Raw genomic sequence first — 23,829 nt, forward strand, 5'->3', positions numbered from 1 at the left:
ATTCTCAATCAATTATGAAGTAATATCTAATAGTTTTGGGTTAAAAGCAAAACATAACCGCTGTTTAATGTCACGTTTAGCCACACAAGTGACATTTATGGGATAATTTAAAAGTAGTTCAACAGTAGAAGAGAATATTTATTTACGTCGTAAGTATTTATTATTTATTAATTTTAAGAAATGGACTTCCACACAGTTCTTACTCGTTGCTTTTAGGCGCTTGGTAATGCACCTGGAATCTGGATTATTTATCAGCGGTTGGCTTGTGACGAAACGCCTCGTACCCTGCTCGTAAATCATCGTCCTTTTCCGTAACTTCACGCGCATCTCCAACTGGCGCTGCTGCTTGTGTCACAGCGGCGGCGGCGGCAGCGGAGCACGGCGGGAACGATCATGGCGACCGCCAAAGCGATTCTTTAACAGGAAAGAAATACAATACAAAAACCATCCACCTTCCGCCATCGAAGCCAGCTCTAACAATGGAAGGACACGTCGTCCCCGACCAAGACCAACTCTTGCAGTTTCTGAGGAGGCTCAAGGAGGTTTTCGATGTGTGCGACGAGGATGCTGACGGCTTCATCCGGGTGGAGCACTTGCTGGACCTCGGTCTTCAGTTCGGTCAAGGAGACGAGGTGAGAGGGGCTGTTGGGTGGGAACGGACAGACATGTCTGCGGTCACTCAACCGACATTTTGAAACGGTTAATTGTTAACCTGGCGAAAACGGGCCACCTGCATCTCCGTTTCACACGTCACAGGTGTGCTCGAGGCGGTAGCTTCACACGGACTGTTTAGCTAGCCGCTAGCTAGCTTATTAGGTTCGCTGTCCTGTTACATGACAGATCAATAACCATTTAATTATGTTTGTCTGTCTCATGGGTCACACGCTTATTTAAACGGCTGCAGACATTATTGTTATTATATTATTATTATAATAATATTAGCTAGAACTGTATTATTATAAATAACGGTTTCTGCTTATTAACAGTAGAGACAAGGTGACATATTTATGTTATTATATTTTGCCCAAATATCACTGAAATATGAATATAAAACAATTTAGGCACCGGTGTTATAACCGCCTACCACACTGTTGCCTTGCAGTGTTAAATGTACGCACACCAAGTGCTTTTGGTCTTATATATAATAATTATAATAATAATATTAGCTAGAACTGTATTATTATAAATAACGGTTTCTGCTTATTAACAGTAGAGAGACAAGGTGAGAGGGCAAAACATGTTTATTTTCTTACTTGGGACAAATGTCACTGAAATATGAATATAAAACAATTAAGGCAGAGGTATTATAACCGCCTACCACACTGTTACATTGCAGTGTTAAATGTACGCTAACACACCAAGTGCTCTATCCGTTATTGGCCTCATGTGTCTTGTGACTTGTGACATCAGACTGTGATCCAGCACATCTCCACTCCAGCGTGTGCTTCAGAAAACATCACAGTGACTAAAAGCACCAGCGGGGAAACCATTTTTGTCATTGGCTCTTCATGTTAGGAGCTTCTCTTTGGTGCTAACAACCACGCAATGATAATACCGTTTATGTGGTGCTATGTATCATTTTTATACTCTCGGGCCATAGTGGGCAATCCTGCAAATCAATAATAATAAGAAATTCTGCTTAACAGCGATATTAGATTTTTTTATAAGATCTCTGTATTATTTGATTAATTCCCTCAATAAACTGGAAACAAACATTCATATCTAGGTTTATCACCAATAAGCAGTGTATTGACTGATCTCTCTCATGATTAATATTGATATTGAGATGAAGTTGGTGGGAAGTGAAGCAGACAGTCAGCTCCTTAAACTGATATATACTTTTTATATACAGGATTCTTTTATTTATAGTCTGTGGTCAGCTTGATCCAGCCCGATTGAATGTGAGCGACCTTTTGTCTGGTGATTTCAAAAGAAATGAGTTCTCGTCATCTGTAGGTTTGGGCAGTACTTCCCAACGTTATTTTGCTTGTGACCACTTACTATGAAGCAATGTCTCCCTGAGAGCCGGTGCTGCAGGTTTAGAAGTTATGAATACTGTGGTTAACGAGGGATTTTATTCCTCTCTGATTGGCTCATCATTTCAGAGGCCTGGAGAGGGACAATTCACCGTCTGCTCAGTATTGCACCAAAGAATAAACAGCATGTTATGGGATTCAGCAGGATTTAGTTTTTGTCTTGGTTCCCTACCTGGGTCATCATTTTGTGATGCCCTTTGATCCATCAGCCCTGCGTGTGGGCTTTCAGGCTTTCTGTACTCATGCTGGTGCAGCAGCCCACGCCAAACTACCTCGCTGGGTTTCCATGGTGTTTTGCTCAACTTGGATTGAACATTGCAGATGCCATCGTACTGAACCAAGCGGGCAATGTCTCTTTAGATTATTATTGTGAAACACACGGTTGATAAGTTGATCGCTTATGTTGTGAGCAGGTGCAGTAAGGTTCAGGGGCGGAGCCAGACGTTGTAAACATTCGGGGCTCAGCCAAAACCAGGGTTGTCCTCCCCAAGGGAGATTTGTTTTTTGATTTACAGCAAATATGTACTCTAATCTTCAAGACATGTGATAATAGAATATCTAAAACTCTGTACATCAGGGAAACAAATCATCCTGTAGAGTCAGCATCCTATTTTGTATCTAATTGTTCTCCAACTCTCTTCATCTTTCTAGAATCAAAACACAACAAAGAATGAGGAGGAATAGTATTCACTCCATATGTATAACATACATAGGTCGGGGAGGCATTAGGCATAAAAAAAGCATTGCTAGTCCTAAAACCGATTTTTGTTGTTGTACTATTTTGTCTATTTTCCTAATAAAACCTTTACTATATTCATTTGCAGCTCCAGTCAGAGAGACCGAGGGGAAATGACACAGAGTTGAAAGTATTTTAAATACCTAAAAGGATTCAGGCCCCCAGGGACTCCAGATATCTAAATGTTGGATCTGATGTGCCCTTTTGGGGCTGACAGTCCCGGGGTGCAGGAGGCAGTGCCAGGCTCTCAGGTTCAGCACCATGGAGAGCGCACTGCCAGTCGTGCCAGGGCTCTCTGTGTGTGGCATGAACCTGAGGCTATGGGGAGGCACTGGCCTACACTAACTCCTGATTCGTCATCTGATTGCTTATTTCATGATTCTGCTTGCTACTCTACCATTTTATCATATTATAAGATGTGGAGCCAAATACTGTATGTATTTGGCTTTGTGGAAAAGTCTGGTCTGGCTGCTGCGTTTGGACAGATGGCTAAAGAGAGTCGCTTCCAGTTTCTCTGCTCAGTTTCTTGGTCAGCCCATGGATTGTTGACGCAGTGAAAGTATTTTTCTAATGGAATGTAGAGACATATGGAGGAGGGTTGGACATTTGCATATTTTTTAGGGGGCAATTTTTGCCCCCACTGACTGAAATCCAGAGGCATTAAAAAAAAATTGGGGCACTTTTTGAAACTTGTGAAATAACATTTCACCTTTGTTCAAAATAATAAATATACTTATTTAGGCTTACAGTATATGAGCAATTGTCATAAAATGGCAATAATAAGACTATTAGGCAGTTTCATGTTGTATTAGATTATTTCTTTGTGGTTATTTATTGTTATTATTTTTTTTTAACAATTATAACTTTTTATTTTCTTTTTCTATAATTCAAAATTATATTTGTTGATTTATGGATAGATGGATGTGTCTGAATGCCAACATTGTCTCCAGACTGTTTTTCATTCATACCCTTCTGGAAAAACAATCAAACCAGTGGCTGCATGTAAGAGCTGGCCCTGGGAAACATGAACAATAACGTGAAGTATAAACTGGAGCACCATCTTTGTAGTTCATGGAAATTCGCTTCCGAGAAGACTACCACCCGGTTCCTCAACTACATTGCCATATTGTGTTGGAGTAACTGTGTTTAGTCACACTAGGATATTCAGATTACTGTGCAAAACCCGAGCTTGGAAGAGAAATAGATTAAACCCGGTGAAGAAACGTGAATCAGAGGGACAGGAGGCGAGTTCAGTTCTGGACGCACTGAGAATCACAGATAAAGGATGTCTAAATGCGAGAGTAGATTTTCCTTTAAGCTGTCATGGCGGCTGAGCTGAGCACCCCGAACACACTTCTACTAAAAATAACTCAGAGGGATCTGCTGCTCCGTCTTCCTCCCTCCCTCCCGCAGCTCCTCTCATCCCTGTGTTCTTTGTCACCATGGCGACGAGAACTTCCCGAGGAGTCTTATGAGCGGATTGGTCGGTAAATAAGTATTGAAACTCTGCGCCGGTGCCGTATTTACATTTGTGTCTTCTGGAAAACAATGACACATCCAGAAGCATATTTTCAAGTGGACTGCGCCTCTAAAGCTATTGGCTGAAAACTGTGTTTGTTTGAGATGAAGAGAGTCTGTCCACATCCAGTCCAACGTTCCTGTGGCCACAGATGCACATCGACGCTCCACACAACATGTACATTTTGTATTATACGACATTAGAGACATAAACTGAACAAATAGAGTTTCATATGTTTGATATTAAGGGATTCGTTGACACGGGTTCCTGCTTGCCCCACATGAAATGCTCTGGAAGTGTTTGATGTAGCAGTGTTAAGCCTGTGTGATGATGTGACACTGAGCTGTGGGATGTGTGACTGTGTGTGTGTTTGTGTGTGTGTGTGTGTGTGTGTGTGTGTGTGTGTGTGTGTGTGTGTGTGTGAGTAGAGAGAGATAACATGTAGATGTCTCTTTAGCACAGGTTGATCCACAGTATATACTTTGATATATTCATCCAACCCTCTCCCACCGAAGCTCTTTTCAACACCAAAGCCCTTGTCCGACGGTATTCTCCTCCATCTGCTCTGAGCATGACTGTCAGAGTCAGAGTCATAATCTTCTGATGTGTGACAAGCATTGTTCAAACCAAAGGAAATGCCACGTCATCTTGTGAAGAGCGGTTGATGAAGTGGCAGAAATGAGCTTGAGGGGAGCCTGGATGGCGTTGTCAGCAGTGCTGAGTGCGTTGGGAAACATGTCGGCAAATTCATCTTACTTTCTGACACAACTCAAACTAAATAGCACCTGGCACTGCATGTAAAGGTTGACTCCATGTGTGTTCTTTTCTGGGGTTTTCAAATGGAAACGCACAATCAGCTGAACTGGTAACCAAAGTAAGCTAATCAAGAGGGCGATCTATAATGTGAAAGTTAGGACGAGCTGAATGAATGCTGCATGCATACTAAGTGCTCTGCATACAATTAGTGCCGCATGGTAAAATGAGTGCTGCATGGTAAAATTGCATGGTAGAATTAGTGCTTTTGTCAGTGGAGGGCAATATAGCGGCTTCAATTCCTAAAGCCAAAGTGTATATCGATTATATTTTCACTGTGATGAACTTTAAATTGGCAGAAAATAAGCTCTGCGGCAAAAACAAGCGCTCATGATATTCACAGGTTTTTGCTCATCATCTTCACGAACGAACAACACTTTTAGGATTTTTGAATCGAGAACGCTGTTGGCAGAAGTAAAACAACTAGTGTCGTCTCATTTAGCTTCCTGCTGGCAACCACCTTTTATAAGACCTGTCAACGCTTCAAAAGAGGTGTATTTACTAACGTATTTTACATTGTAGAGGAAGACGTTAAAACATCTTTACCTTATTTCAGGCATCTAACCAAAAACCCATTAAAAAAACTCAAAATTTGAGACGAGAGACCTGATATTCTGACTAATTTCCTGGTTTTAGGACTCATTCCTGCAGCATTTTAGGTAAAGATCATTTTATAAAAACAACAACTGCAATGTCAGTAAGCCTGCAGGAAATACTGGGTCACACAGACGCTCTGAATTGTGTTAAACAATTTAACATTGGACACTTAGACAGACTTTCCTGGACATATTCATAGTGTTGTCGTTCTCTAAGTGGATATATGTGTCAGGAATGAAAGCCAGAGAGATTCAAACCAACCAACAGACATTGACGTCCACAGAGCCACGTCACTCGCATGGCTAAATAATCACAACACATTTTAGAGTTACAGGTCTATTTAATATAAGGTAAGGTGGGCTGAATAATAGAGGGTGCAGTATCGTGTTGTGAAGATCTCCTGACGGGCTTCTGTCTCTTGCAGGTGAAGAAGTTAACCATGTACCTGGATCCTAACGCTCATGGGAAGATCAACTTCAAAGACTTTTGCCACGGAGTGTTCGCCATTAAAGGTGAGAAATACATCGGAGATGTAAACGATGCGCCAAAGAGGTTCAGCAGAGAGTTAGCGGTTTAGCTGTTTCCAGTCTGAAGCTAAGCTAACTGCCATTGCTTCATATGTACGTCAAAAAAAGTTAATTAGCGTTTTCCCCCAAATGTTGAACTATTCCTTAAACAGGCGATAACCTTCCTGAGGTGTAATGTACTGTATTTGAGTTTGTTTCTCTCCTTTTCTCTTCTTTTTTTCCGCCCTGCTTTCCTCCTGCAGGTTGTGAGGAGTTCCTGAAGATGGCTGTGGGTCCTCGCAGTGTTCCCTCCAACCAGTCTGTGACCGACAATGGTTACATATACCAGGTACAGTCTGACGCCCTTTAACGTTGAAAGTAACTTGAACATGGATATATTCTCAAGAACATAGTCATAGTTCGCTTTCATGACGCTGTGGTGCATTGTCAGCACGAACACACAGAAAGGTGGGGCTAGGCATGATTCTCCTTCATAGTTGGAGGTGTGTGACTAGATAGTCAGATTCTCCACCTGTCCCTCTTACCTCCTCTGTTACCTCTAGTTTGTTTGTGTTCATCGTGTTTGTGTTTGTGCTCCATCAGCCATTCAAAGCTTTAGCTCCACCCAACGTCTCTCTGTCTGAGTGAGCAGGAAACTGCAACCCTTTCTCACTCCCAACTCATTCACTCCCGCCGCTTGGTCATTGCCCCTCGGTGCGTCTGATACCAACGCACAGAGGTCCCTTTAGCGCCTGTTTGGAGCGCGAGGCATTCAACTAACTCCACTGTAAACACACACACATCAATAGAATCCACTGACGTAGTAGAAAGAGGGAGAAAGACACATCGGATAAAACCAAGTCAATATTGACTTATTTTACTTTTGATACTTTTAATGATAGTTAAGGAAAACCAAACTTATTTCAACCAAGCAGTGTTGTTAGATAAGTAAACCCACGTTGGAAGTTCATTTTGAAAAGCGGCTGTTTCCATGTAATGAGCAGAAACCGACGCTAGAGGAGAACCTAGAGTGTCATAGTTTGAGGTATTGTTCCCCATTGACATCAGGACAGCAGAAAGTCTCTACATCTTCTGCTGCAAACTAAAAATATTTTAAAACATATTTTTCGACTACACCTTGAATAAGAAAGTAGCACGAGAGTAGCACTTAAAAGGCACTTACTGATAGCACTCTGTAGTTTAACTTTGTTGAAGAAATTGTACTTTCTTGATTCTTGTTGTTCTGAGTTTGTACTCATGGTTGAATGCACTTGTTGTAAGTCGCTTTGGATAAAAGCGTCAGCTAAATGAAATGTTATGTAAAAGAGTATTGGGCCACTGACCAATCGTTGGTATTCGGCCAGTTAGGAATAAAGCATAATGTAAAACTACACAGCTCTTTACAGGCCTTGATAGATTTCCAGTGGAAGCTGCATGAAAGGACTAAGCCACACTGCAATTGAAGTGAAACGTCAAAACATCAGAATCTGCACATCGTTTCTCATCATTGTGTTTAGTTGGATGTAAAAAGTCATGATGTCATAATGTTGACTCGTAGATGTGAGCGGCGCATAATCGTTCTGTCATTCTGACATTTACTGAACCCAAATATGTTTTCATGTAGGCTCCAAGGGAGGAGATCAAACGGTGTTCATGTTGATGAATTTATTGTATTTCCCCGCCCAGCGTAGAGAGAGAGGTGAACAGGTGAGCTCACAGACAGACTTGAACAATCAATGTGGATGCGGTTCATACGTTCAAAACACAGCGGGAGATTTAAACGGCCGTCTATGTAGATCTCGCTTCACGAAACACAACAAAAGTGTAATAAATAAAATGGAAGCGCTTCTTGTTCTGTGAGACGTGACGGACGTCAAAAACGCTTCTCAAACGCTTTCAGTGGAGATTGGCCATTAAAAAACATTATTTGGGCATCGGCCATTTTTGCAGCAGGCAAAGTACGGTAGTCCAGCTGAGTATTTTTATTTTGTATCATCCCTTACTCTTTATATTATTTTTCTGAGTAAAAGTGAGTATCATGAGATAGTAAGTCAAAATGATTGAAGTCACAGGTTTCACTTGCTAGAATAGTAAGCTTCCTATTTAAATGTTGCCATTCAATATAATAATAATAATAATAATATAATATATATAATAATAATCTGTTTGTCTGAGCACTTTATTTTCTACTTAAGTTAATATCTATTGCACTGTTGTTGTCGTTGATTGTTGATCTCAACTAATGTCTAATGTTATGCACCTTCTCGTTGGTATAAACATAGCTGGTAAATAAACGGTTTCTGATTCTGATAATAACTTTATTTATTAAGCATTTAAAAACAAAGTTTACAAAGTGCTCTACAGAGAAGCAAAGCATAGTCATAAATAACTTAAATATTGGTAAACAAAAAGGACCATAAAGGCAATGAATACAAAAGAGCAAATGGAATAGAAACAAACAAACAAATAAATAAAATATACAAACAAAAACAGGGGAACAAAATAATTGCATAATAGATCATAAAAGGACATAAAAGGACGACATCACTTAAAAGCAATTCTATAAAATTGGGTTTTAATTTTTTTTTTATCATTCCTAAGATTACATCAAATGTTTTTCTTTTGCTGGCAGAAATTCCATAAAATTCCGTAATTGATTAAAATGTCAATAAATATGCCATATATCACAAGTTGCTGTGTGCTTGTGTGTCGGCCCAGCTGAACAGTTGCTTAGCAACAATAGAGCGAGAGAGGGAGGAGAGAGAGAGAGAGAGAGATGGAGGTGTGGCTTTGTCCCAGCTAAAGCAGCGCTGTGTTTTCAAACGTGAACGAGTGAGCTGCAGTGAAACGTGCGTGTGTGAGCCTTCCAGCTTCAGGAATACGGGGAATTTTGGTCCCACCTCCACCATGACGGATACCGTATGTTTATTTGAATGCACACACACACACAAACACCTCAGAGAGAATATTGCTTTATAATTGAATAGAGCATTTTGTATGTTTACACACAGAAACCGGGGGATTTTAAATCAAGCTCAAGTGATGCTTGATCATGTGCTGTCTGTGTGTGGTCCACTAGTTTAATAGTTTAATGGTCTTCTTCACTGCTGTTCTTTGTTATAATGTTCTAGTCCTGTAGGTAAAATGTCAGTGATTTGAATTACCTTGAATAACCCTACTCCTGCTAGAGTTCCTGTCCCTCATGGTGGACCCACACAGGTGTTTTCACTTAGTGTGGCTGATTGAGGCTCTTCTCAGGTGGAGCAGACTCTGCTTGATTGGCTTCTTCCTCACTCACCTCTCGGTTCAGTCGGGACGTCTGCCACCTTGATGGTTCTCATCTGTTGTGGTGTTTGAATTCCACAGTCAAGAAGTGAATCCAGATATAGCACCGAAGAAATCGGCAAGAAAATGTGTGAACGTACACACACACACGCGTCACGAAGCAGCGCAACGTCTACTTGTTTGTCCTACAGTCTGCTGATTGGTAAACAGGAAGTGAACACAAAACACGGCAATTTGATTAATTAATGTATGTTTTACTGGGATTTTAATCTAAATTTAATCTACATTATATATAATTTACAGACATGTTTCAAGGGAAGGTCAACATTAGAGCACATTTCCCTGGATTAACTATTTTTTAATTCCTCATTTACTCTGTGCTTTAGATCGTAATCTACACACACTCCTCTTCATCGCAGACAAAAACATGTGTATAATTGATGAATGAAAGCTAGTCGGCGGTCTCAAAGACCGTGTCTGCTGGACTGCGTGTGTGTGTGTGTGCATGTGTGTGCCCACACACACAAATAAAGAAAACACAAGCCAAAGTCTTAATTAAAAACGGGAGGAAAGCACCTGTTTTGTAATCGCAATTGATAATGTGTGTGACGGGGTGTGTGTGTGTGTGTGTGTGTGGCGGGGTGTGTATCTGCTCTGGCACCTCAGTTGGGTGAAGCCAGACAGGCACTTTAATAATTGATGACGCACAGACCTGAGGCACGCGACGTCCCGCTCCGTTTCTCCAGGTCAAACAGCGTCTTCTATTTCCAGACGCATTCGATCATCTGTGGTTTAAACCGTCTCTCTATCGCACCGAGGGTTGAATACGAGCCGCTGCTTTAACGAGGTTTAAGGTCAGAGGGTCCTGTGTTTGACGTCCTGTAATTGAGTGTAAAAGGTAGCTGAGCGTTTGAACTGAAGACGGCTGAACTGTTGACTCACCTGAGGGAAAATCTAGATAAGATGCAAGACCTTTTAATATTGATAATGCCATAGATTATTATTATTGCAGCTCTATAACTGGATTTATCACAGGAACAGCTTCTTTCCACTGGCCGTCACTCTGAACAATTAATCAGACCACTCCATCTGCACTATCTGTGTTTACTACTGTTGTCTTTTTTATATTGATTTTGTTTACTGTATTGTGTGTGTGTGTGTGTGTGTGTGTGTGTGTGTGTGTGTGTGTGTGTGTGTGTGTGTGTGTGTGTGTGTGTGTGTGTGTGTGTACAAAGAGCTAAGTGAAATCGGAGTCAAATTCCATGTATGTGTAAACTTACCTGGTCATTAAAGCTGATTCTGATCATAGACGGATAAACGATTTTTATCATAAAAAGCTACGAGGAATTAAATGATCAAACGAGCACGTTCTCATGAATGTGATAATCACAGGAACACCTAATGTCCACCCGGACTCAAGGATGTACCGATAGGCTTTTGGAGGTCAAAGGTCAAGGTCGCCTCAACCACATGTTTGTACCATTCTTGTGACATTGCAGGATCTTGAGTGAATTTCTTCAAATTTGGGATAAACGTTTAGTTGGACTTGGAAGTGACATGTTTTGGTGGTGAAAGGTCACAAAACACTTCTCTTTTTTTGGCCAAAACGCACAAATTCGTACACTCGTTATGCTGTGAATTTAATGACATTTAAGTTAATATATACGTTGTCATAGATGCTCATCTGACAGATCTCATAAAATACAGCAACAAAAGCTGATGCAGCTGTACCACTTGACTCTGCTTTAAAGCGACGGCTCCGAGGCAAATGTGTCTCATTTCGTCTCTTGTCCGCTCGCGTCACAGTTGACGGAGAGGAGAGGATGTACAAACTGAGAATTGTGACGAGCTTCTTGTCTTCATTATCCAGTACCAGCACCAGAGTACCCTGAGATGTCTTGGGTTTGACTGCCAGTTAGTTGCCCTGTGATTGCAAAAAAGGACAGAGGTTACCTTTAAAGTTCAAAATGTGTTGTCCTAGTACTGGATGACGCAATACCCTGAACACAAACGAGCAGTCACTCTTCTCACCAAGGCAGCGTGTGCACATTAGTTGACAATGCTAATGTTTCATCTTTTTTTTTTTTTTTTTTTTGTGTAGAACGGTGAGGCAAAGCTGGGCCCCCCCATCATCATGTGCACGCGCTCCTACCCAGAATACAGCGAGGGCTGCGGCGCCGACGGGGACTGCGCCATGGACAGCAGCGCCGAGAACGGCTGCGACTCTTTGGATCCGAGGCGGCGAGGCGGGTCAGTGCCAGCGACACGAGGGAGCAGGCCGCAGACCACATGTGTGGGCGGACGTGTCCGTCCAGGAAGGGGGGGGCACTGGGGACAGAAGTCCCGGATACGGGAGCTGCCATCTTGCGCTTTTGATGTAATTTGCAGCCAGAGTCTGCGCAGTAAAGATCGCATGGTGGAGCCCCGGTATCGACCACACCCTCCTGAACCAATCGGGAGCCGATCATGTCATCACACCTCAAATATCTGCTTAAAACCAAACCAATCAAAAAGATTAGCCCATGAACATACATCAGCGTGATAACAAGTACCTAATATTAAAGAAAGAAACATTCTCGAGCACTTACTATTCACATTTCTGAATAAATGTTTTGCAGTTTGAATCATGATTGTAAGTGACAAATAATTGTCTTGCTTTTAGAGACCCCCTAACATTTTCCCATTGAGAATTTCATGGACGCTGAAGGATTAATCATATACAGTCTATGAAATGGGCCCTTATTGTCAGGAGCTCTATGATGCATCTGTATGTCGTCTTCTCTCCTTCAGAAGAGGTTGTCTGGTAGTTTATTGTTCTTTTTTAATTTATTAACCCTAGCCACCTGATGGGCTCAGCGTCTGCGTCCGTCGTCTCCGGGGAAGAGCAGTTTGAGGACTACGGCGAGGGCGAGGACGTGGATTTCACTCCCAGCAGCCCTTGCCCTGAAGAGGACAGCCGGACGAATGGCTTCTCAGACCTGGGATCCTCCCTCCCCTCCAGGTCGGTGGTTGAGCTGGAAGCACGTCCGCTCGTATTGTGAAGCGCATTTGTACAAGACGTGTAACGGGAAGTGTCACTTTTTGGTTTCTTAGAATCACGTTCTTCTTTGTCAAATATGTTTCATATTCTCTATTCAGATTTAAGTTTGGATATGTAGTATTTTCACACTGGAAAATTAACAATAAGTCAGACTCTGTCTCAATTTGGATATTATTTAGAGATACACAGATCTCGTTCCTTCCTTGGCTGATTCAAAGTTTTTAAAAGTCTGACCTGTCGATTCTGATTTCCTGGATAAGAACTATAATGAACAGAAACCTTTTTTTTTCACCACCGTCCCAGAACTTGCCATTAAATATTATTTTTACTTTGTCATCTATAGTGGTTATTTACAAAAACACTCAAATGAAGAGGAAATAAAGGATTGTGTTGTTGACATAAGTAGCTTTAATAATGTATTATAAGATGCTTAGAGCTTGTGTTAGGAAGTTAAACGGGTCATAATTCCCTCCAATATGTATTTTGTATTGTTGTGAAATTAAAGTCAGTATATGTGCTGACTCAAGTTTGCCGTTTATTCTCTAATTCGTCTTTATTCTCAGCATTTGGATTTAATTCTAAAATGTTGACTTAATTCTCGGAATTCAACATGATAAAAAATAATCTCGTAATGTCTTCCCTGGTATCACAAAAACCTCAATCATTATAGCCCCGCCTAGCTGCTGTATTTCCCATGGTTCTCACACACATCCTGTTACTAGCAATGCGTTCCATCCATCGATGTGTTCTTTCTGTGCAGTGCTGGACAGACTCCTCAGAAGATGCGGCAGCTGTACAACAGCGACCTGCTGGACATCTACTGTTCTCAGTGCTGCAAGAAAGTGAATCTGCTCAACGACCTGGAGGCTCGACTTCGAAACCTCAAGGCCAACAGGTAAAGCGCACACCGCACCCGAAGGCAACCCAACCCTGATTGGGTGGCTATGTTTTTGTGTCTGTGAGATGTAATCCAGCCAGAAAGAGAAACATGTCCTGTTAAGGAGTTTTTTCACCAATTGTAATAGTAATACAGCCTGAAGGCGTCTGCAGTCTCTTAACTGGAGGGATGATGACGACGCTGGTAAACCACAATCACGCACAGCAGATCTGCTGGTTTAATTTTGTCCCACCAGCATCAGACTGTTGATGAAGAACCATAAAGCATCATTAATAACATTTTTAACAAACACCGCAGTGGTGAAAGAAAGATGATATTTGTCTGTTTTGAAGGTTGGTTTTCTTTTCCAGTTTTCAGCAGCAGCTTAGCGTGTTGCAGGTTTAGACCGATCATACGGATCATATTGTTTATCCTGATGTCCCATTATCTCCCCGTGAGTTTCAGCTGTTTTCTACACATTCAAATGTTTACATGAAGGTATCCAGGGCAACCCGAGTTCTTAGTTATCGATGAGTTTCTCTCCGCGTGAAACGGGTCCACGCGTGAGCGTTGGCAGCCACGATAATTATTGTAGCAGCGAGGAGTTTGTGTGACTCCGTCTCTCTTGTGTTTCAGCCCGAACAGAAAGATTACCAGCACAGCATTTGGACGGTGAGTGACCAGTCACCTCCTCAACATAAATACTCCAGTGAATTTGCATAGAATCCAAAGATGGGTTCAGTATTTAGCCGGGTGATGAATGGAGTCCCCTAATGGCGCAGTCTCTATGTGATGATCACCATGCAGAATGGTAACAATGTCCTCCGTTGGTTTCTAACGGGTCCTCTCCTCCCTGCAGTCAGCTGTTCCAGGCCAACCACAGTGTGTTTGGGTCCAGCCAGGGCAGCAGCACAGAGGATCTGTTCACGGACAGCATCGACTCCTGCGACCTCGACATCACAGAGAAAGTAAAAAAATTAAATAAAAGGGACGTGTGCATAGAAATGTGATCAGTTATTGTGCATTGTGGGTGAACAGCAGTTAAAAGGATGAGCAGAACCATTAGGGTCCGTTTGTTTCAGGTTCACACGAGTCTGAAACAATCCTACATCCTTGAGTCAACTCTAAAAAGAGTCTGCTGGGGCGAAAGCACTGAAAGCCATAACTGACGACACCTTCTGGCGCACTGCAGATTTGAACTGACAACACCAGGAGACTATTTTAGGAAGAGGTCGCTATTCAGGCAAACTTTTGTTTCTAAGAAATGTGGAAATACTAATTGTAATACTGATAATATTAGCCTGATCTTTATTACACTGTGCGTAAGTGAATCTGCATAGAATCCAAAGATGGGTTCAGTATTTAGCCGGGTGATGAATGGAGTCCTGTAAACGCAATGAATAGATGTGCAAAAACTAAAAAGATACGCAGCATATGAATGTTGTTATAATTTCAGTGTTGCTGTTCTAAAAGGAGCCATCCAGCTCAAAGTCTGGTTGTCTTCCTCAGGTCAGTTATCTGGAGAAGAAGGTGACGGAGCTGGAGAGCGACAGTCTGGCCAACGGTGACCTCAAATCTAAACTCAAGCACGAGAACACACAACTTGTGCACAGGTATCACCCAAGCCTTTATTTATTAAAGGGCCAGTGTGTAGCAGGCAGCAGAAATGGATTTTAATATTAATAAGGACGTTTGTGTTTTGGTGCATAACCACCCGAAGAAAAGAGTCATTGTTTTCTCAACTTTAGAAAGAGTCATTTTTAATCCACCATGCAAAGTTGTTTCTGTCTCTCTCACACCGCTCATGTCTGCACCCCAGGGTGCACGAGCTGGAGGAGCAGGTGAAGGACGCAGAGGCGAGGGCGGATCAGAGTCTGGAGGAGGAGACCAAGAGGCACCGGGAGGCTTTCAGCAAGATGGACAGGGACAGGAACGTGGAGATCGACCTGCTCTGCAACCGGTAAAGTCCACAACAATACTCCACAGCGTAGAGCCTTAGAGGTGCTGGCGCTGACCTTTGGGTTCTGGCTCCTCGTGCAGTAATGCTGACCTTTGAGGGTAGCTGCTCTGCACACTGCTGCCACAGAAGGAAGTCACGAAGCACACGGTGCTGTTTGTAGCCCTCAGAGATTGTGTACTTCTTACTTATCTGTGTTCCTTCCTCTTGTGTTAGCTTTCTGTTAGCATCTCTTGTGTTAGCTTTCTGTTAGCATCTCTTGTGTTAACAGTTCTGTCAGGATACCTCGATTTCAATTAAAGAAATGGTAAAATGAACCTCAAGAGAATCATATAAATAAATAAAAGGTTGTTGTGTTACCTGACTATTACTGAGGGGTATTAGAACACACCGCTTAAGTAAATTTGTTTTATTTATTTTTTCATTTTAATATTATTAACTATAGTAACATTTATGGTGTTACGGGTCAATTTCAACCCATATATATTTACTTCAAGAAAAAGCCTTTTTTTTAGCAATAGAACTTTAATAAAAACACAAAATGAAAAGCAGAACAAGTCATAACAGTCAAGCAAATCTTATTTTTAAACTGGGTTAAACAACCCATTTTTATTGTTGAAATAGAGGTTCCTGACAAAGTCAAAAAGTCTTGATGCAATAAAAAATGTATGTGGTTCTTTTATGCATTTAAAAACCTAAAACGGGTCGGGCCGACCCTAACACAAGAGGAAGGTTAAGAAAAAACGATTATTTTTACTTGGGCCGAGCCAAGCAGCAAATTCCATTCCTTCTGCGGCTGGTGGTCGTGGCAGTTTACACAACCATTTTTATTTCCTTCTCAAAACTTAAGAAATGCCAGCTAAATGGTTTGCGGAGTTGATGGTGTCAGTAGTTCCCCTGGTAAAGTTGCAGCTCTGTTAGGACTCGGACCATTCGGTCTGCAGCTCCATACAGATGCTGTGAAAGTCAACACAAGGTTGAAGCAACGTCCTGCGTCTAACATGTGAAGTACTGTTGGTGTTCTGAAGAGAGAGTGTGTGTGTGTGTGTGTGTGTGTGTGTGTGTGTGTGTACACAGGGTACAGCTGTTAGAAGAAGAGAATGGAGAGATGAAGTTAAACGTGTGCCGACTCAAGTCGCAGACGGAGAAACTGGACCAGGTGAGTTTGATTTACTAAAAGGAGGATTTATTCAAACTTGGGTCTTTTTATTTGTTTTATCCACCATTTATGATCACTGCGTTGAGTTGTAATACCAAATTGTAGAACGCTGGGAGACCCGGGAATGCGGCAGCTTGCTAAATTGGACAATCAGGAGGGTCTGAAACTAAACCTCGAGATTAGTTACAGACAGACATGTAGCAATGTCGCTGTGTTCCCAGATCCCAGAGGTTTCTTTGAGTAGTGAAAGCTGTGAAGTGAGACTCGAAAAATATTTAACTTCACTTAATCAAAGTCAAACTTTTCAGAGATACTGTTGACACATAGTGCTATTCTATAATAGAAAAGGGGGGGAAGCGATGATATGCATAATTTAAAAAAAGGACTTTTTTTTTCTTTCCTGTGTTCTATCATCAACCAATACACCAGTAACACATGTACTGCTATATAAACCTCTTAACTAGTCTCACAAGTGTTTTCTGTATATTATACCTTTTTGGAATTATTCAAATGGCCCTAGTGGTTGAGGAGATAATCTGTATTTCGTATGGGTATCCAAACCATTCAGAATTTGAGAAAAATAGCTGGGGAGCTAAAGAGAGAGTAGAGGAAGTGGTACATTTGCCTTCATGTATCAACAGTGATTTCCTTTTTCCTCCGCAGGAGAAGCAGAGGATGACGGACAAGCTGGAGGACACCGGTCTGAGGCTGAAAGATGAGATGGACCTCTACCGGAAGATCATGGACAAGCTCTGGCAAAACCGCCATGAGTTTCAGAAGGAAAAGGAGGCCATGCAGGAGGTGAGGCGCTCTAGATTAGAGAGGGGGGTTCACACGGGGAACGTTAAAGCTGGAGGCTGGGACTTTTACATATAAATCAATCGGCTCTGCAATAGAGGAGACTTCTCCACACACACACTGCTGGTGAGCTCTCTGGGGGAGTTCTCAAGTCTTCCCAAGCACTTTTTTCTTTCTTTAATCCGTTTTAGCGTAGAGTTTATTTTTTATTTGAAGCGTTCACTGCAGAAACTTTTCTCAAACGCTTCTTAGGATTTCCCGCCATACTCCTAGCAGCTGCTGCTCCGTCGCTAAGGCCTCTCCAGGATGGTCATTGCTCTCACAGGAGGGAAGCAAATGTTCCACACTGCAGGATTTAAGGAGTTCCTTTGAACCGTACGCATCTTTTGTCTGCAGTTGATCGATGACCTCCGCCGGGAGCTGGAGTATCTGCAGCTGTTCAAGCTGGAGCTGGAGCATCCAGGACAGGGCAAGGGGCTGTCTGACTTCAACGTCAGGACCAGAGAGATCGAAATGGAGCACGAAGTCAAGAGACTGAAACAGGTTTACACACACACACATACACATACACACACACACTCACACTCAACCTTGTTCTTCTATCCTCATGGGACTTTCCACTGTCGTCATTCATCCCCAAGTGTTTTAGGTTTCGACAACACAAAGAGTGCACGTCTGTCTGAGCCCGAACAAAAATATTGGCAGGGACATTATTGATCAGTATGGATGCAAATGATGGCCACTGAATTACTTTTAGTGCAGAAATACCAAAGATATGTTTTAAAACCAGTGTTACCATTATGTAGAAGGAGTGTTGCTCTGTAATTAGCTTTGACGTGGTTTAATATTGATGCGTGTGTAAACCTGTGTTGTCTGGGTCGACATGATCTCATGTCCTCAGAGGTTAGTTTGAACTCTCCTGTGGTTTAATCTGGGCTGGTTGCTGTATCTGAGGGTTATTTTTCATCCTGCTCCTCAAACAAAGGAGATACGACGAGTTAACCAGGTACCTTTAGAGGGAGCCGGTCTTTATGCTAAGCTAACCGGCTGCAGCTCCATGTTTACGGTACATCAATCCTTTCATCTGACTCTCCAAGAAAGTAAATAAGTATTTCTTCAAAGTAGTACTCACACACCCACAGAGACAGAGACCCACTCAGTGAGCAATTATGTCACAATAAATAATTAACTGGATTCTTTTGTAATCTCTATTTGTTTGTCGTGCATTTGCATTATACATGTGGGTATTCAATAACGCATCTCACCAAAGGTCTGTAGTAGATTGGGTCATTTGAGATGGAAACATTATCTAGTACTTACTGTACGTCCCTCAGGAGAGTGTCTTAAAGAGACAGGCGCTTAAACGGCGTGTTTCACACAGAGGGTGAACACAGGTTAATTCAAATGTTCAGAAGCTTTTTGGCCATTAAAGCATTTTTTTTTTTTTTTTTAATATATTTATTCGCTTCCTGCAGGAGAACTACAAGCTGCGGGATCAGAACGACGACCTGAACGCTCAGATTCTCAGTCTGAGTTTGTACGAGGCCAAGAACCTGTTTGCCTGCCACACCAAGGCCCAGTGCCTGGCAGCCGAGATCGACAACGCGTCCCGGGACGAGGTCGGCGTGCCGCTGCTGCACGGGCGTCATGTAATACTGATGTCTGTTACGACCACTCTTCTAACGCACCGCTCTCTCTCTCTCTCTCTCTCTTTTTCTCAGCTGGTCGACGCTTTGAAGGAGCAGGAGGAGATCAACCTGCGTCTGAGGCAGTACATGGACAAAATCATTCTGGCCATTCTCGACCACAACCCCTCCATCCTGGAGATCAAGAGTTAAACGCCACACACACACACACACACACGCGCGCTTGTGTTTCTGTAGTTGTGGGGACCGTTAGCTGAAATATTAGCTCGTACCTTAAAGTTATAATCCTTTATGATTTTAGCCAAACAAAGTCGCGTAGATTTGGATAAAGAAGTCGGTGAATAATGGAAGCACGAGTACATGCTGCGTACTCCCATGTCTTGTTTTGTGGACGCGTATTTGATGAGCCATCGGGGTTAGCGTGGACCCGCAAAAGCGATCCAGCAGCAGTGGGACATCTAGCATTAGCAGTAACGCCGGATTACATGCTGTGTATTAAATAGCAATTTCTGAAAAAGTGCTGACCATGAATAGTATCAAAGGTCTAATGGATTATAACTTTAAACTGGAGCCCAAATTCTGAATGTCCTAAATGTTCTCACTACTTATGACTGACCGCACAGAAATATATATCTCCACCGCCAAAGCAGGCGGTCTACATATCCACTAGAACCAAACGCTTATTTATGATGCAGTCTGTCGATCACTGTAGAACTGCTGTGCCATGTAAAGTCTGTCCGCCAATGTTTTATAGATATATATTTGAAACTAATGAAATGTGAAGACTTTAAAATATTTGGTTACACACGAACATGTTGGTGTTCACTGTTTGTTGTAGAGCCGGTAGTAACAGTTACTGACTATAACTGGGCTGCACCCAATGAAACCGATGCTGGACTTAAGGAGTGCAGGGCATAAAACTATTAGCAATTTAAAATTTCAAAAATAATTAGTATTTATGTGTGTATTATAGTAAATGGCCAAAACGTGCATAAACACTGACATGGACCCTTTAAGTGGAACAACTTTGAACCCTTTATTTGGCTGTCTCAACAAAACTGAATGTCCACATGATTCATGTACGCTGTATACTTCTTTAAATACTTTTTTAGTTGTCAGTAACTGTCATTGAGCCTTTTGAGGGACGACTCAGCTCTGTTCTCGAAGACCAATCACAATAAAGGTATTTTTAAGGTGCTAAGAGCCAACATTATGTGCCAAATCTGAACACCGTTTTCATGGACAAACGGTTGAAGGGCGTCATGCAGAAAACGATCTCAAAATGCAACAAATGCATCTATGAATGGTCATCGTGGATACACACGATGCGTTCTGGTGAGAAAACATACTGTCTGCCGATTACAAGCACTATAATCACTGATGTATTCAGTAGGGTTGTTTATTAGAAATACTGTACTAATACTGTGTACTTTGCAGTGTTCTATAGAAGAAGAAAAAAAGCTTTTCATTTTGGGGAATCTCAGTTGATTTCTGTGCTGCCTTCAGTCCCTTTGTGAATTAGGAAAACCACTTTATTCTACCTATGCTGTAAATGATTCTCACACAAAATAATGTCACATAAATGTATAACTTGAATATCATTTCACACTTGCTTCTTACGCCCACAGTGGGACCGGATGAGCTCGCCTAACGCAGTAATGAGCTCCTGTGGTGAGCGCTATGTTTAGTTTTGCTCCATTGCACAAATTGTTCACTTCGGGATTTTGTTTTGTACTTGATTTGCTTGTTCTTTCACTGTTTTTTGTGCGTTTGCATACGAGGTATAAAAATAGTTATTAAGTGTTCCATTGTTGCGATTGTGAGTGATATATTTTTTTTCTATTGACATGTTTACTTTAAAACACAGTATTTGCGATTTCATACATTGTAAATGTTGTACAGAATCTAGTTACTATTTATGTGCAAGTCATTTCGCTTATTAAGAGTCTCTTAGAGAGTTTTGACACAAAATAAGAAGAATATGTGTTTTAGATTATAATATGAAGTCGATAATATATAGCCCACTTAAAAGTGTCACGGCCAAAGTATTTAACATGAATGATATTGAACATGATGGGAGGAAAAAAAAAAAAAAGATCAGCCTGTCACGTGTGTTCACTTTGACTTATTTTTCTTGTGTTTCGCACATGGAATCCTGAGTGACCATGTTGTAGAAAGTAGATGAGTAAATAAAATCCATTGGCTTTGGCATGACGAAGTCGGCCCTGGTTGTTTGTTGTCTCGGAGCTCTGCTGTTTCTTTAACTGTTGACCACTTTATTAGGTACACCTGTCTAGTTTTATTTACACGTTTTTATAAAGGATGAGACAAAGGAAAAGTACATGGAGATAAAATACATGTGCAGGTGAGGCAGAAACACTTTGCGCTTAAAAAAAAAACTCACATAAAAGAGAATATCTACAAGTAAAAACAACTATACAAAATAAAGCATACATTCATATGCATGTATGTCACGTGCCCTGACGTATCATAATTTTGCAAGTTAGACTGCTGTAGATTTTATGGCAAAGAAGGTTGAAGACAATCAAGATAATTCAGTAAAAAATATTTTTTGACATGAAAGCATTTATATATTTGATTTGTGTATGTAGACAAAGACCGAGATTCAGCAAGCGCACGTTTGTGTTCCATAGTCAGACTCGTGGTATTTTGACGAGTACTGTCCTCATCGGCGGGTAAAGGTGATCCGTCTAGTTATGGGGAAATGAGCCTGACAGTTGCAAAGCCTTTCTAAACTTGTTTATAAAGTTAACAGTCTTCATGAGTAAAGCAACTTCTACCTTTTTGTCTTATTACAATTAACAATAATGACTTTGGAAGTATCAATAATAATACAGTACCTTTCCATGTGGAAGGGAACTGCTGGGACACAATGAGAGGAAAAGGTAGAGAGAAAGACGGAGTGCAAATGAGCATCATTTAGAATTTAATCAATGAAGAAAAGTCACTGTCTGTAGGTGAACAAAGCAAGAGACATAAATGAACTACTTCTGGAAGGAATATTCTCTAAATAGCTACACTACACTTGCTCAACAGCTTTTAGGCCTTGTAGAAATAAATGATTTATGGATCAAAAATAAATTAGTCTAAATGAGACCTTATTCATTCAGAAAATGTTGCAAAAATAAGCAAACTTACTTGACAATGAAAAGATTATGCTTGACCAAATTATCAACGTAAAAATACTGTATTATTGTATTGAAAATGAGAAAGGGTGTACTTCTTTATACATGTGTATATATACATCATGTTGTATATGTATGATGGGTGGTTTGAATGCAAACTATTTCATGAGCTCATCACGTTTTGTATGAGCAAGTCATTGGTAGGATAAAAGATGTCGAGTGAAGGTAAAAGTGCGATATTTCTCTGACTTGACGTGAAGCAGATGCATAAAGGAGCGTTAAATGAAATGGGTGTTGTTACACTCCAGGCCGGCAGGTGGCGGTAATGCCCCGTGCGCGTCGCTATCTCCGCCGCCAAAACGCTCATTTCACAGAAGAAATATTTTTCTTTTCGGAAGAAGATCCCGACAAAGCGGCCCTATTTCTTTTCAGCCAGAAAAAGTCGAATAATCCGAAAACCGACGATGTATGCCAGGACTAATACCGGCAGCACACATGGAGACTTTCAGGACAGAAACGGAGTGAATTATGTGACATCGACAGAGTCTTTCGGCCACTGCTCTCAATTGTTCTGGAAAAAGGATCCCAACGACTCCGGAGTAAGAAAGCCAGCTGCCACCACCGTTAGCTAGCGACCCCTTTATCAAATGGCTAGCGGAGCAATGTTTGACCAACGAAGCGCTACGACGTGTCTCGTTTGCTCGGGGGGTTGATTACCGAGCGCGTGGGATCCCGTGTAGCGGCTCGCGGGTGATGGGGAGCTGCTAGCTGTGCCACAGAGCCGCTTCGTTAGCTATTTGCTAACGCATCAGTCGTCATGCTGAGTGGCTCACGGCCTAGTTTGACTCTTAGCTGCCGAGCTAAGTGGCTGCTAATTATTAGCTTCTGCTCCATGTACGTTTTCACAACCGCCATAAATGTGTTGGTGAAAGTGGACGTGTGTGCCTCGCACTATGCCACTGCTGTGCTGTGAAGGGACGCCGAAAGAGTCAGTTGGGGGAGGAATAGCATGTTATTGTAGCCGAGCATCACCGAGCTAATGCTAACATCAGACAACACTGACTGGCTAGCTAACAGCGGAGCCCGGGCTGCAATACATAGGCTGTCTGTTTTCTTTCCGGGAGCACCGTGTTTAAAAAAAAAAAAAAAAATGCACCTCGAAAAAGGTTCGCGCCGACATCTGTGAACAGCAGACGGGCTTATTTGCGTGCGTGTTATGAGGGCCCGCAATATTGTTAGCGAACAGCGCAAAGTAAACACGGCCGGGCTGTCCCACAGGAAACGGGAGCGGAAGACGCCCCGCGGAGGACTTTGAAAGACCTCTTTGTGGGGCCAGACTGTGCGGTTCATTCATGGTCGCCCTCAGCCGAAAGATCATCTGTACCGCGCACACACACACACATCTTAATTTATGTTAAACATGTTTTTTTGTATGTTACCAAAACGTCCGGCTGCTTAATTTAGTCCCAGCACTCTGCTTATCATTCAAGGGAGCGCTTTCCAGGTGTCACTCACCTCTTGTCTAAATTATGTGTATTATATAATGATGGTTTAAAATCATCCGTGGACCCTAAGGGACAAACATGGATGAAGATGATCAAGATAATTTAGTAAAAGATCTTTTTTTTTGACATGAAAGCATTTATATATTTTATTTGTATATAGACAAAGACCGAGAATCAGTAAGTGCAAGTTTGTATTCCATAGTCTGACT

General features: G+C 41.8%; 1 protein-coding gene across 1 annotated transcript; it reads left to right on the top strand.

Annotated features, from left to right (window-relative positions):
• Positions 1-479: 479 nt before the first annotated feature.
• Positions 480-19,161, top strand: rab11fip4a (RAB11 family interacting protein 4 (class II) a; the record flags this gene model as incomplete). The annotated part of the gene is made up of 15 exons (XM_079233070.1): positions 480-632; positions 6,126-6,213; positions 6,471-6,556; positions 11,594-11,742; positions 12,332-12,493; positions 13,293-13,427; positions 14,046-14,081; positions 14,269-14,377; positions 14,919-15,022; positions 15,229-15,369; positions 16,444-16,525; positions 17,189-17,326; positions 17,720-17,866; positions 18,799-18,942; positions 19,045-19,161. 15 exons carry the CDS (start codon positions 480-482, stop codon positions 19,159-19,161), a joined length of 1,791 nt encoding a protein of 596 aa, XP_079089196.1.
• Positions 19,162-23,829: the final 4,668 nt, after the last annotated feature.

Source organism: Taurulus bubalis (genome assembly GCF_910589615.1).
Source record: "Taurulus bubalis genome assembly, chromosome: 17".
Lineage (NCBI taxonomy): Eukaryota > Metazoa > Chordata > Actinopteri > Perciformes > Cottidae > Taurulus > Taurulus bubalis.